This window comes from Acromyrmex echinatior, chromosome 9 (genome assembly GCF_024713525.1).
Source record: "Acromyrmex echinatior isolate Ae372 chromosome 9, ASM2471352v2, whole genome shotgun sequence".
NCBI lineage: Eukaryota > Metazoa > Arthropoda > Insecta > Hymenoptera > Formicidae > Acromyrmex > Acromyrmex echinatior.
The window spans coordinates 4,157,652-4,171,728 of record NC_141860.1 but is presented as its reverse complement, the minus strand read 5'-3'; the positions used below and the strand labels follow the sequence as shown (position 1 = coordinate 4,171,728).

The 14,077-nt window shown below is 32.7% G+C and overlaps 1 protein-coding gene across 6 annotated transcripts in view; it reads left to right on the top strand.

The window, feature by feature from the left end:
- Positions 1 to 14,077, top strand: part of bsk (mitogen-activated protein kinase dJNK) — a 167,388-nt gene that overhangs the window by 144,379 nt on the left and 8,932 nt on the right. For 4 of the 6 annotated variants that reach the window (XM_087409455.1, XM_087409454.1, XM_087409457.1 and 1 more), the window contains 7 exons: positions 4,428 to 4,853; positions 10,638 to 10,767; positions 11,882 to 12,079; positions 12,562 to 12,696; positions 12,784 to 12,913; positions 13,474 to 13,632; positions 13,789 to 13,913. In XM_087409455.1, coding sequence (XP_087265581.1) covers positions 4,714 to 4,853; positions 10,638 to 10,767; positions 11,882 to 12,079; positions 12,562 to 12,696; positions 12,784 to 12,913; positions 13,474 to 13,632; positions 13,789 to 13,913 — 1,017 coding nt within the window. In that variant the 5' untranslated portion in view covers positions 4,428 to 4,713. Of the gene's footprint in view, positions 1 to 4,427; positions 4,854 to 9,769; positions 10,016 to 10,637; positions 10,768 to 11,881; positions 12,080 to 12,561; positions 12,697 to 12,783; positions 12,914 to 13,473; positions 13,633 to 13,788; positions 13,914 to 14,077 lie in introns of those variants that run through there. The other 2 variants (XM_011060710.2, XM_087409458.1) reach the window with 2 other exon arrangements.

Sequence of the window (14,077 nt, the reverse complement as noted above, 5' to 3'; positions counted from 1 at the left end):
CGATATGGTTAACATTATATTGCAATCTAATAATTTGTCATTTTTTTCAACATTATTATAAATCATAAATAATCAGAATTATCATAATTAATAAAAAAAATTATGTATATTATATTTAAATAGTTAGAAGTCATGTATTAAAAGTAATTTAACAAGTGAAAAAAATTATAATATTTTAACATCAAAAAGGAAAACATTTATATGTATGTTATAGACTTGGAGGACTTGTTTTGTTAAATATAGATAGTTGATGATTAATAGATTTCCCGGCACTGACCTGTTACTTTTTTTTAAATAAAAGTGGACTTAATTGATTTTTCTTTTATTACGTATTGTAAGTCACTTGCATGTATATTTTTTATCAATTTTCTCGTTCTTTCTCTCTCTCTCTCTCTCTCTCTCTCTCTCTCTCTCTCTCTCTCTCTCTTTCTCTCTATTAATCGATGCCTGATAATTAAACAAGGCGGAGCTCTTATTATCCAAACACTGAATCGAGATGCAATTGGGTTAGCCACATTACACACAAAGCTTGAAAGCTCGATTGTTTATTCGCTCGAGAGGGTGTTCGCCCTATCGACCGATTGAAAAGCGACACGATGACGGACGTTGCAACGATCCTGGCTTTTCTATAGTCGTAGTCTTCGACAACTATATACAGAAGCAAGACGACCCAGATCACTCGGAGTAAGATGCCACAGAGATAGTCACCTTTCTTCCCTATCACATGTCTCAGCGACAGGCACTATTATCTTTAACGATTTATACAGCTGTCGCTGCTGCGTCCGTTGATGGGATTCCTCGGATTCGCGTCTCTCTTCATCTCCCTTTCGCTGTGGTTTGCGCTGATGGAGTGCTAGTTTCTGCAAACTGATGAAAACATCTTTGCTTGTTCTGTTCTCCTTTAGTTAGAAATATTCTCTTTGACACTCCATCTCCGTTCTGTGCTCTAGTCTAGTTCGTGATTAGTATTTGCACTCGAAACTCCTATTTCAGCTTTAATATTATAAGTTATTAAAGCTTAATGTGTTCATTTAATTAATTTTTATATTATATTCTTAGAATTTATTGATCGTTAGCTGTTTTATTTAACATATTTTAGGCGAGTATATTTAATAAGAAGTTGTACTATTATTAATACCATTTTATTATTAACAAAATGATTATCTTATTAAAACATAAAAACATTTTTATAATAATAACTTTTATTGTGTTAATATTTCATTAAAAATTATTAAATTTTATATTAGTATCTTATTATATAACATTGAATTACAATGTCAAAATCAATCTGGTCTATGTCTTAATTGATTTGAAGGAATCTGCTTTTTTCCCTCTTGCTTGTAGTTTGTAATAGGGGAAACCGGGGCATGAGTCATGGGGTACCATGAATCATCGATTGTTTAACATAATTTAGAATGTTTAAATTAATACTACTGGTATAAATTAATACGACTGTTACTTAGTTGCCCATACTTTTTATCTACACAGTGACAGTGATTAAATTCTATTGTATCGAAAGCATCGATCATTAATAGTTTTCGTGGTGCAATAGTAACTTTTCAACCGCATAAAAATGTTTTAATATTATTTTTATAAAAGATATATGTATGAAGATAAGGTGCAAGTTTTTGAGTATCTTATCTTATCTTACTGCATTACAAGTAATAATCTAACATTTTTTTTATCATTTTCTATTAAATGTATAATTAAATATATAAATATATTCTTTTTTATTTATTGGAAAAAATCAAAATGTATTATATGTAAGAAATCAAGATACGTTTCCATCTGTGCAATTGCACTGTATTTCGTTTGATAGCATAATTTTTGTTAATAAATACACATTTCATTCCAGTAGCGATTCTCGCAAACTTCAATCAAGAACAATAGATAATGGATTGACGAGTGGATGACTTTCGAGTTTAAAAAATAACAGCTTTTGTTTCTATCCCCTGATCTGTATTGCTGACGTGATGAACGTGGTTCGAATTTTAAGCAAAAAATGTCCGTAAACAATCGGTATTTCACAAAAAAAAATTCGCAAGCATCGGTATTACAATTTTCCTCAATAATTACGATCTTATCGAATAAATTATCCTATTATTATATGATTAATAATATCATATGTGATAATTATTAATAGCTCCATTTATAGGAACATTAATAAATATTAATGTAGGATATGTAAGATGAATTGAAATAAACATATGAATATATATATATATATATATATTGTTTTCATACATTTTCAGTGATAATTTTTTTTCTAATCTTTAAAAATAAAAATTATAAAATAGGAATAGACTACAATGTCTTTCTTACTTGTCTTTTCAAAAATGCTGATTGTAAAACTATAATTTAATACTAATCATAAAAGTATACTTAAAGAAATGAATATATACAGTGAGAGCAAAAAGTTCAGGGAAAGGAAATTTGTTATAAAAGAAGTCTTATTTGTAGAAAACAAACATTAATTAGCAATTTTATACAATGAATACATTCTGTTCTAATAAACAAACGAGCTTCGCATCTGATTTTAAAAGCTAAATTTCTCGGCTGTACGAATACTTTTTGAGCATTCAAACAATACAATTTTTAATTTTCGCTTATTTTTAGATGATATATTTTGTATAATTAATACACATCTTTTTGGTATATACAATTTTAAGAAACATACAGTCTATTTTATTCTTTATAAATAAAGAAATGATCGTCAATTAAACGTCGAATCGATGTCAAATTGAAATCATCGTATTTATATCAATTCGACATCAATTCGATGTCTCATTTCTGGATAATATTTTATACTTTTTAAAAATAAAGTTTTTTTGAAAAATATTTTCTCTGTACGAATATTTTTTGCACTCACTGTATATTGCATAATCAATTTTGAAGAGGACTCTGTCTGGCTCTCTAATGTAAAATTTATTCAAGTTAGATCCAGTTTTAAATTCAATCTGGATTCTGTCTGAATCTTAGCTAGATCCTAAGTGGATTTTCACTGGAGTTGATACTTGATCTAAAGAATAAGCCAGAGTCCTAACTGGCTTTATATTGAACCATGAGAATGTTAAAATGGTTTTTAGCAGTCATTTGAATATATTTGAATGCATCAAAACATGGCGAATTATTCCAAATCGCTAATTAACGACGGGTCATGTTATTTAGACACACCTGATGTTTCATTCTCATCTAAATCCAAATACAATATATATGATAATTCGATTTGAATTGGAGCTCTACTTTCCTATCAGAATAATTCTCTTTAATGATGGAAAGTCTAACTCATTTTCTACCTTTGACTTTTGTATTTTCTTGACATTAATTTATGCTTGTTTATTGTACGCAATATTATTTATTGTGTAAATGACGTTAATTAAACTTGCACAAGTGATACAGTTTCGATTGTTTATGTTGCAAATATCGCATCATATTGCGTCGCGTGCATTTTGTCGCGTCCTTGAGAGAAATTATAATTTATAATTAGATTGTGAAATTCTCACGTGAAATGCATGTCACACTTTCAGATCTCTTTTTTTCTCCTTTTTGAATTTCTTGATAACAAAATGCTGTTCTACTGTTGCCAAAGTACTATGAATAAATCAAAATAAACAGTAACAGCTGCACTGAGGAAAAAGTTTGTGGTACTTGTGACTATATTTAAATATAACTATGATTATTATTATGTTTATTATTTCCGTAATGTTAGTAATAATAATAATAATAATATGTATATGTATAGTTCTATCAACAAATATAATGTAATAAATATACAGTGTGTCCCATTTTAATGTCCCACCCCCAAATAACTTATTTATTTTTGATCTTAAAAAAATGTTTCAGACAAAATTATATGGCTTTGAAGAGGACATAAGATGATGTCATTACCTTGAATAGTTGCTTGAAGATCTCATGAAGTTCAAGCAACTTTTGTCTGAAACATTTTTTTTAAGATCAGAAATAAAAAAGTTATTTGAGACGAGACATTAAAATGGGACACCTTGTATAATTGGCACTGAAAAAACGACTATAAATAATTGTCATTATTATTATATAAATACTATTAAAATAAAAAAGTTGTTAATAAAATAATTATATAATTATTATAATTCAACTGTTTATGTTTATTTTGTAGTTATCTTTGGACCAATCATATTTTATATGGTTATCCCAAAAATGACTAGCAATAATAACCATAATTATGATAATATACAATTAAATGATAATATAAAATCAGATATTAGAAACACACAATACACTTTTTTTCAGTCCATCTATTTTGGTACATCGTGAATTATCATCATTTGAGGATTTGTATACTTTTTAACAGCGACAAAATATAATAAATAATATATATAATAAATTTAAATCGTCAATAAAATAACGGATTTATATGAACTTTCGTCTTGATTTTTTTCTTGTTGCAGACAATTCTGGGGAACGTAGGGACTCATCGGGCAGCAACGTGCTGAGGCGCGATCTGCCGCAGGAGCGGTCTGACGTGGCATTTGCAGGTGCAGCGCAGCCCAGTGGAAGTACCCGTCAGCATTGTCAGTGCTACTATTCCGTGGGTGCCCTGAAAATCTCACGTCCAAAGTGGCTAAGAGCGTAAGTCCCCGTCGTGCGCACCAGGAGTGCTCCAGCGGGGTGGACGGTGTGCAGGTGCAGACGGCGGCGCAGGTGCAGCAGCAGGAGAGACGAACACCGAGGCGCATGCCTTACCTGGGGCCTGACATGACAACCCGGCTATCCGCCATGTTCTACACGGTCGAGGTCGGGGACACCAAGTTCACCATCCTGAAGCGCTACCAAAACCTCAAGCCTATCGGATCGGGCGCGCAGGGGATAGTCTGGTGAGTGGTTCGATAATTACTGTATTATATTTCACAGTTTGTTTGTTTTTTTTTTTTTTAGAATTATTGGTCTATTAGAATTAAGGAGAGACACATATGAGTACCGAGAATCGACGAATCTTCCTTAGAAATCCCAGCAAAATCGCAGTGAAATCCCATACAATTCTAACGACTTTACGAAAATAAAAAATAATATATAAAATAATTCAAGAAAAGCCTACTGATCCAGTTTCAATCCAATATCGAATACGCAATCGCAATGAAAAATTTTATCTATAGCGATGTTTATAACGTTCCGATGTGATATGTCCCAATGATATATCCGTTTCCTGGATAAAATAACATCATCTACCTTCTTTCAAGCTGCGTATACAATCGATAACAATGCCGATATCTATCAGACGTAAAAGTTTCGAAGTGGATTTGAAGCCGAGCGTACGTTGTATTGCTATATCGATATATATATATATATCAAAAAGAGGGTTAACTACGATTTTTCTTATTCGCGCTCGGGGACCAACCGAGATCAACGATAAAGGAAATGAGAGACACCGTTTGTCTCCGGAGGAAAGTAAGCGGGGAGAGGCAGAGTAAATCGGGGAATTCGATTCAGAATGAAAAGAGATGTCAGGATTTCGCGAGAGTATGCGAGTTTCCGGCGACGGAGAGCAACGAGAGGCACAACGCCCCTTCCTTGTAAGCCGACGACGTAATGTTGGAAAAATCGACCTCGTTGACAGTTTCACGGCGTTCCTCGTCGTCTTGCCGTCGATATCCGATTTTTAGACGAGACGAATTAAATCGATGGCGCTCTTTTTCTTGTAATATCCGAGCACTGAATAGATGCCGTCATGTTCCCTTCATATCTAGAAGGTATTTAGAGCGGTATTTACGCAACAATTCAAGGTAATAGATAAAGCTATTGCAGTGAGAGAAGAGATTTAAGAAATAAATAGATAGAGAAAGGGGAAATACACCAACAGAAAAGAAATTGTGACTAAGGATTTGAAATCGAAATTTAAAACTATTATAAAGTAATACAGAATATCCTGTTTTTTTTTATTTTAATACTGTTTCATATTATATATATTTATATTCTATATTTTTTAAATAATATGAATTAACTCATAAAACATTGAATTTAAATATGATTTGTCTTTTGTGATATTGTGAACGTTTACTATAATTCATCTTTTAACGTTTTAGCAAAATTAGAATATTCTCTGCATTTTATAATTTATTTTTTTTTACAAACTTAAGAAAAATTTAAGTTTTGAGTTTCTCAAGTTTAATACATTGATTTTCTCAAGTTTTCATTAAAGTAGGAAGAGGACTTAATGATAGGTTATTATACTTTTTAATATGTTCTTCCAGCAGATCTGATAATTTCGCAAATAGCCATTGTTTCCACTTTTCTCTCTTCCTCCGATTATTAAGGATGTTCTCGAAAAAAATACATTTTCTTTAGATTTTTCTGGAACTCACAGAAAAAGCTTGTTTTAGTCCTGAATATATGTGCTTTAAAACTCAATACCCGGAGCAGGATTAAAAATCGAGATATTCCACTTTAAAGTTGAAGTGTTTAAAATATATATACATAGGATCTCTATCTAAAGTTTATTCGAAAGTGATCTTTTTATTCACTAAAAAAGTTTTTTTTAATTTTTTGAAATAATAAGACATAAAACTTAATATCACAAGGAATAATATAAAATTTATCTGAATCGACTTCCGGTATTCATTTTTAAGAAATCATTGAGCAAAGCAAATAACAAAGTAAGTAAAATCGTTATTTTTTCGACCGGCGACAGTAGCGAAGGCAGGAGGCATTTTATATTGTATAAAAACATTAATTTGTATAAAAACACTTATGGAATATTTTATACTGTATAAAAATGAAATAAATTTTCATAAAAATATTCATAATGATGAGCACTAATGTGCTTATTAAGTTGAGCAACTGCAGTCGGAGAATGTCCTTAACGATCTAGCATTAGTGTGATGGTCGGTTTATGTCCCGAACTCATAGATTGTTGAAATTCATAGCAAACATTATTGATCGAGTAAACGATGGTCTATCACGATGATCGTTTTTTGGATCGTTTTTCTCGGTGCCTCATACGTGTCTCTCCTTTCTAACGTTCGATAGGAACTGAAATACTGCATTATCCGAGAAAGCGCAATCTCGAACAATACATGGTGGCCGTAGCATGCAGGTAAGTCGAACGAATGGACGAACGAAGGGAATGCGGATATCGGTTTTCGATAAAAATTCTGCCGTGGCATAGTCCATTACGGGAAATATGCGAGACGCCTTTTCGTTTTGTCACGCCTCTCGAGAAGCGAGTTGCTCTCGAAAAGGACGGTTGATTTCGTGTGCACGGAAGGTAGGTCAGGATGCAAAAGGAAATCGGCTAAAGACGGCCGGATATTATCCACGGAGGAATCTGTGACCTACACATTAATTCTAGCGTTATCAGGAACATCGAAGATAATTTTTGCTAATATTAAAAAATTTTATTATCTTATAAAATTAAAGAATATTTTAATCAGGCATTATCCTTTTAATTTCAATATAATATTGCAAAATGTTGATGACTAAGAAAATGTTGAAGCTCTTATGAAAGTAACCATAAAAATTCACAGTTACGAAAAGTATTTTGATATTGCTACGATGGTAAAATGCCACTGAAGAGTATTTAGAGTTAGTAGCATTTCTTGGAAATAAAATATACTCTGAAAAATTCGACGTATCGAGACGAATGCATATTCTGAAATTATTTCAAATAAAACAAAGGAAATGGTTTACATGAAAGGAAATTCATTAATTCCTTATACGGTCTACTAAAGTATCATTAAGAATTTATGAAAATATCAATATATATATATCAGATATATTTTAAGACTTTCAATAATCATTAAAATAATTAAATTTAAATACAACGTAAAATTAAGGTAAAACATTTTGAAAAATTCGATAAATCAAATCTAAATTTTGGTTTCTACTTTGAAATTATTTTTCTTGTTAATTTCTTAAAAATGTAGGTCAAATTACTGTTATATCGACTTGTTTGTTTTGAACTGTATCTTTTTTATTATTATGGTTTTAAGAAAAGATCATCTTAAATTTATAGTGTTGCAATTTTTACTTCATTTTTGTAGAAGCGTTAGAATTTGTACGTAAATTTATTGTAAAAAGTTCAGATATATGTCCGTGGCTTTGAAGTCACAGAATTCCTCGGAGAGAGAAGGTTAATGATTTCTTGAAATCTGTGCGAATATGCCCGGTGGCTTTTACCATTATTCTAAAGTTGTAAGACACACAGAAATGTTTGAGTAGAAGCGAGAGGGAGTTCGTTTGATCGCGTTTAACCGACCGTCGAATGTGATTTCTCTTATGAGGAAACGATCTCGGAGACGAACATGACATTTTGAAAGGTAGGACGAAGGTAATGTTCGTGAAGAACCATCTCTATATTTACGATTATACGATGAAACATCCGCATGCCTTTCATGTGCTTTCTAGCAGCATATTTCTGGTACCGCTCGTTATTTTTCCAGTTTGGTCTGACTGATAATTAAATCCGTAAATTGCATCCGTTTAACGAGCCACAACTACGAAGTATTTTTAAGTCATAAAATCGAAGTCTTTTACGATGTAATTTGACACCTGAAGTGAAAAAAAATCATTGAAAAAATTAATAAGTTCAAACTAATTTAATGTTTAACGATGTTAAAAAATTTAAAAATTAAAATTAATAGTTTTATAGAATTATAAAATTATCGTTTCTTATAAGAAACTTAATAACATACTTGTGGCTTGATAAACTATTTATTTCAATCTTTTTTATGCACATTTGATTTTTTATTTCATCTTTATAAAACTTTTATATACACACATATATATCCATATTTTCTGAATTATATATATCTATAAAATATAATTTTTATATACATAAAGTATAATTTACTACAATAGCTATACAGTGCAGAACTTCTCAACTGTATCGCAGCAATCCTATTAACAATTTTAATTTGACTTTATATTCTTTTATTTTGCTTATCCTTATTGCATGATTCTTGGATCCATCCTCTCTCGCACCATTGATTTACTCGCGATTTACATTGGCGCAAATTACTGATGTCACAAGAATATCTTGTATTGAAAAAAAAAACTGCTTTATATTGTACGGATGGTTCCGATAATCAAGCATGAATTCTCGCGACGCTGTTCTTGAAGGAAAATCGAGAGAAAAAAAGAGAAAAAGAGAGAGGTCTTTGAAGGATTGCCAGGTGGAACGACGGGCTTAACTCGAGCTCGTTCCAACAGTTATACATCATGCTCGTTTGTCCTTTGAGAATGCTGTCAGTGACGTTGTTGTGGCGGTCGACGGAGAAAAATTATGTTTCGCGAAACACGACACGTTTTGCAACGCAAGGCGCAAAATATAATTTAATATCTTTCAGCAAGTTCCTATGCTCGCGATAAATAATAAAATTAAATTCGTCATCTGTTGTCATAGATGTATTATATTTTAATTAAGTTCTTGGGCGATTTATTTTGCGATATAAATGGATTTGGAAGACTAACAAGTTTTTAATAACAATTAAAAAAGATATTTTCAAAATAGGAGTTAAAATTGATATAAATATTTGTATAAACTTCCTAATTGTTTAACGCAAATTAATAATGATGTCAATTATTGTGCGAATTCTTCTTTTCTTATTCAATCAATTGTGATATTAACAAAATAAATGGAGTTCCACCGTGAACTCGTAACTTGCGCCATTTAATCATTGTACAAAATGTATTTTCGCAAGTGTCGTCGAAACCTGACGACGATAAATTTTCTCCGTTGCCGCGATCGGCTTGATCGTTTTCGTTTCCTGTAGTCCTTGTGTCATTGGTTTGGTAGCTAAAGCTGTGATATACACTACCTAAGTTAAGGCACGAGAGCCGCTACGAGAGCTAGAGAGAGAAACAGGGAGAGAAAGGGAGAATTAAAGAACATTTAAAAAGAGGTAATGGCGACGAACGCGACGGAATCGAGCAACATTCGGAGCGGCTATCGTCGTCACATTTTCGGCGACACCGAGCTTTGCATACCCGAGAGATACGTCGACGTCGTTCCGCGTGGCGTCGGCGCTCAGGGTATCGTATGGTGAGTAAAATCCACGACTTATACAGATTATACGCTGTGAGTGTATCTATTTTTCTGTCTGTTCCACTTTCTGTCTTCCTACCTTATAGTATTTTATTTTGTATCAAAGAGCTTATATCACGTCCAAGATAACATATTAAATTTGCTGCAGTCATCGCTGAAAATTTGGTGCACATTTCTTTGACCTTTTCTTGCGGAATAGTTTCTCCATATCATTTTAGTAACTATTGTATTTTTCCATTTTTTTAAATTAAACTTCTGTGAGTTTATTATTTTATTTACATTAATACGAGAAATTTTTCTAATAATAAATGTGTGCTCTGTTTTTATCCGAATAGGTTTTTTTTTATTAAAACAATTGTTTTTATCAAATCATTATTTAAATTAATAATTATTGTTTTATTAAATTGAAAATCTTATCGAAAATCTTATTAAATTGTGCCACACGGACAGGATATAGGCACACTTATCACAAATTAAATAAATTTAGATAAAAATTTTTAACTAACAGAATATTTCACTTTCAATTATTCATTTTAGTTTGATGCATTTAATTTGATGAAATCGCGCGTTCAAGCGTGTATCGAACGATCTTGAATGTTTTCCTCCATCTTTGTTGCAGCGCGGCGTACGATACCGTCACTGCTCAAAATGTGGCGATCAAGAAGCTATCCAGACCTTTTCAAAACGTGACACACGCAAAGAGGGCCTACAGAGAGTTCAAACTCATGAAGTTGGTCAATCACAAAAACGTAAGTTCTTTAATTTTATTCTGTTGCGACCATTCTTTGTGCGTGACACGAATATACTTTTTGGGAATGCACATTGTTGTAAATATCATAATATTTTTTTTTGAACAATTATAATTGTAAATTCGACCAATGAGGATAAATCTAATTAAGTAAGAGAAATCCTATTATCGGTCGAAGTGGATCTTAGTGCTTAAATATTTCGGTGTGAATTTATATACATATTTAATTCTGTAAATTTAACCGCGCGAAATCTTTTTCAATTTTGTAACGCAATCATGAATAAAACTATAAAGTAATAATTTCACATATTAAATAAACAAGCAATTTAATAATATTAATGTTAACAAGTGTCTTAGAAGAATTAATTTGATGTTAAGAACTCTTAAAAACTGCGAATAATTTATTGCGAAAAATATTACTTCATTTTCTTAAATTGCTATAAAATGTAAGTATCTCATTTAAACCTTACCGTTGAATCAAACACATGTATAGTACGTGTCTTGATATGTAACATTATTTCGTGAGAATTGTAGTTGCGCTTTATACTGTATTGTTATACAAATGAATGTAAAACTCTTTGTCATTCCTCCCAATTAAATTAGATAGAAATGCATGGAAGAAAGCTACACAGAGCTAAATGAGAAAATGTTACAGCGACGAATAACAGTATATCGCGAGTAGTTTCTAGCCATTATCTCAACACAATTGTAATTTATCCTTGTCATCAAATAATTTCTGACAGAATAGTTGTTAACAGAATTATAAATTAAGGGATTGTGATAAGAATTAAAATTAAAGTATATCCAATAAGTGTTTATCTTAATCGGGTTAATAGTTTCAATTTTCTGCAATTTATTTTAATCCCATTGTTCTTAATTCCGTGTTAAGAGAATCGAAGTATTGAATTGCGTTGGAATAACAATGTAAATAGTTTCACGTAATTCCGAGAGAGGAAAGAGAGAGAGAGAAAGAGAGAAAGAGAGAGAAGTTTAAGATCTGAATAATTTAAGTTAGAGGAAGAATCAGAGAAAAAGGACAAATTTTATTCACCATATCTAAGCATTGTCTAAGGAAACAAAATTGATGCGTCAATTTACAATTTGTCGCCTTGCAGATAATCGGTCTTCTGAACGCGTTTACGCCGCAACGGTCGCTGGATGAGTTTCAAGACGTGTATCTGGTGATGGAGCTCATGGACGCTAATCTATGCCAAGTGATCCAGATGGATCTGGACCACGAGCGTATGTCGTATCTCCTCTATCAAATGCTGTGTGGCATCAAGCACTTGCACTCCGCCGGCATTATCCACAGGGTAAGTGACGTTAGCTATTCGCGCGTTGCGCCCCGATGAAAATTGCATAACGGGCAGCGCTGTTTAATCTACCATAACGAGATTCATTAACGACGACCATTCCTGCATACTGTAGTCCCGCGGTTGCTGTTGTCCCGCCGCGGCGAAAGAAATAACCGCCGCCGTTCCGATTAATTTCCCGGTGCACCGCACGTTATAATAGAATAGCTAAACCGGCGTCGCGCTCATTAAAAATGAGAACGCGGCGCAACGATTGCGGAATTTCTCTGCGTAATTAACGCGCTACAAATTAAAATTCATATAACTGGAAATAGCTGGAACAGCGTTGACCAGGGACTGACTCGCCACTTTGCGATTATTATTAATCGCTCGCATGGCATCTCCTTACGATATTAACTATTAGTTTTTTGATGTTTTAATTATTTTTCTCTTTCACGATTCTTCAGATAAATCTTTAAAATTCGACTTTGTTTCTCGCATAGGATCTAAAACCAAGCAATATTGTCGTAAAATCTGACTGTACGCTAAAGATTCTTGACTTTGGCTTGGCGAGGACCGCTGGTACCACATTTATGATGACGCCCTACGTCGTCACACGATATTATCGGGCGCCAGAGGTGAGTTAAATTCTCTTGTAATTTTTCGCACAATTTATTTCTAATTAGTTCGATCCGTTTCACTCATTCGTTTTTTTTTCTTGCTAGGTGATTCTGGGCATGGGCTACAAAGAGAATGTGGACATCTGGTCGGTGGGGTGCATCATGGGCGAGATGATACGCGGTGGCGTATTATTTCCGGGTACGGATCACATTGACCAGTGGAACAAAATAATTGGTAAGACCGAATTTTCCATAATGATAATAATAATTATTATAATATTAACCGATACTTCGATAATAATCCGCGCGTAATGTTATAAAATAAAATTCTGTAAAATATTCTGTAATATAGAATAGAATTAAAGAGATGCAAAATAAAATTCCACATGATGTTGCTATATTATAATCCATTCTGAAAATGTGTCGTCGAAATCAACTAAAACATAAGATGATAAATGATTTTATTAGAATTTATGCAAAATTATTTGCATTAACATTCAATAATATTTGTACATCATTATTTAATATTTTTTATTGTGCAATCACAATTATTTAATTAATTATGTGACATTTTTCATCTCATGAATAATTAACGCGTATACCAGATTCATGGCCTTTTTTCAATATAAGCAGATACATAATTTCCTAATAATTTTTATTGTCAAGATAATCGTGATATTATCTTACAGTACTCTTCTTAATATTGTTTTTTTGTTAAATAAGGGATAACAGCAATTATCTCGTAGATTCCCTGTCATTGTGTCATAAAAATAAGATAGTTGCTCTTATCTGCAGAACAACTTGGTACACCGGCGCAAGAATTCATGCAACGACTGCAGCCGACCGTCAGAAATTACGTAGAGAACAGGCCACGATATCCAGGCTATCCCTTCGAGAGGCTATTTCCGGATGTCCTATTCCCCTCGGACTCCTCAGAACACAATAGATTAAAAGGTGAGTAGGTCAGCAAGTCGACGCCCTGCATCGCGAGATTGATCGCGAGACGCGCATGTTCTGGCGCGCGGACGACGAGATTATCCGCATTCTCGTCATCGCCTTGCCTTGCCTCTCCCTGGCTCTTCCTTTCATGGTTTTTACTTCCTTTTCTAGCGAGCCAAGCCAGGGATCTATTATCGCGCATGCTCGTGATCGACCCGGAACGACGCATTTCCGTGGATGAGGCGTTGCTGCACAATTATATAAACGTCTGGTACGACGAGGGGGAAGTCAATGCTGTAAGTAGGCTCTATCGATTGATCGCATGAATAGATGATCATTTTCAATCATACTGTCTTTTCCGAAAATTAGGAAAAACAGGATTTACCATAGTCATTGATTTAATTTGAGAAATTACATTACAATTTTTTTATATCTAAAAAAAGTATATATAAAAAGAACG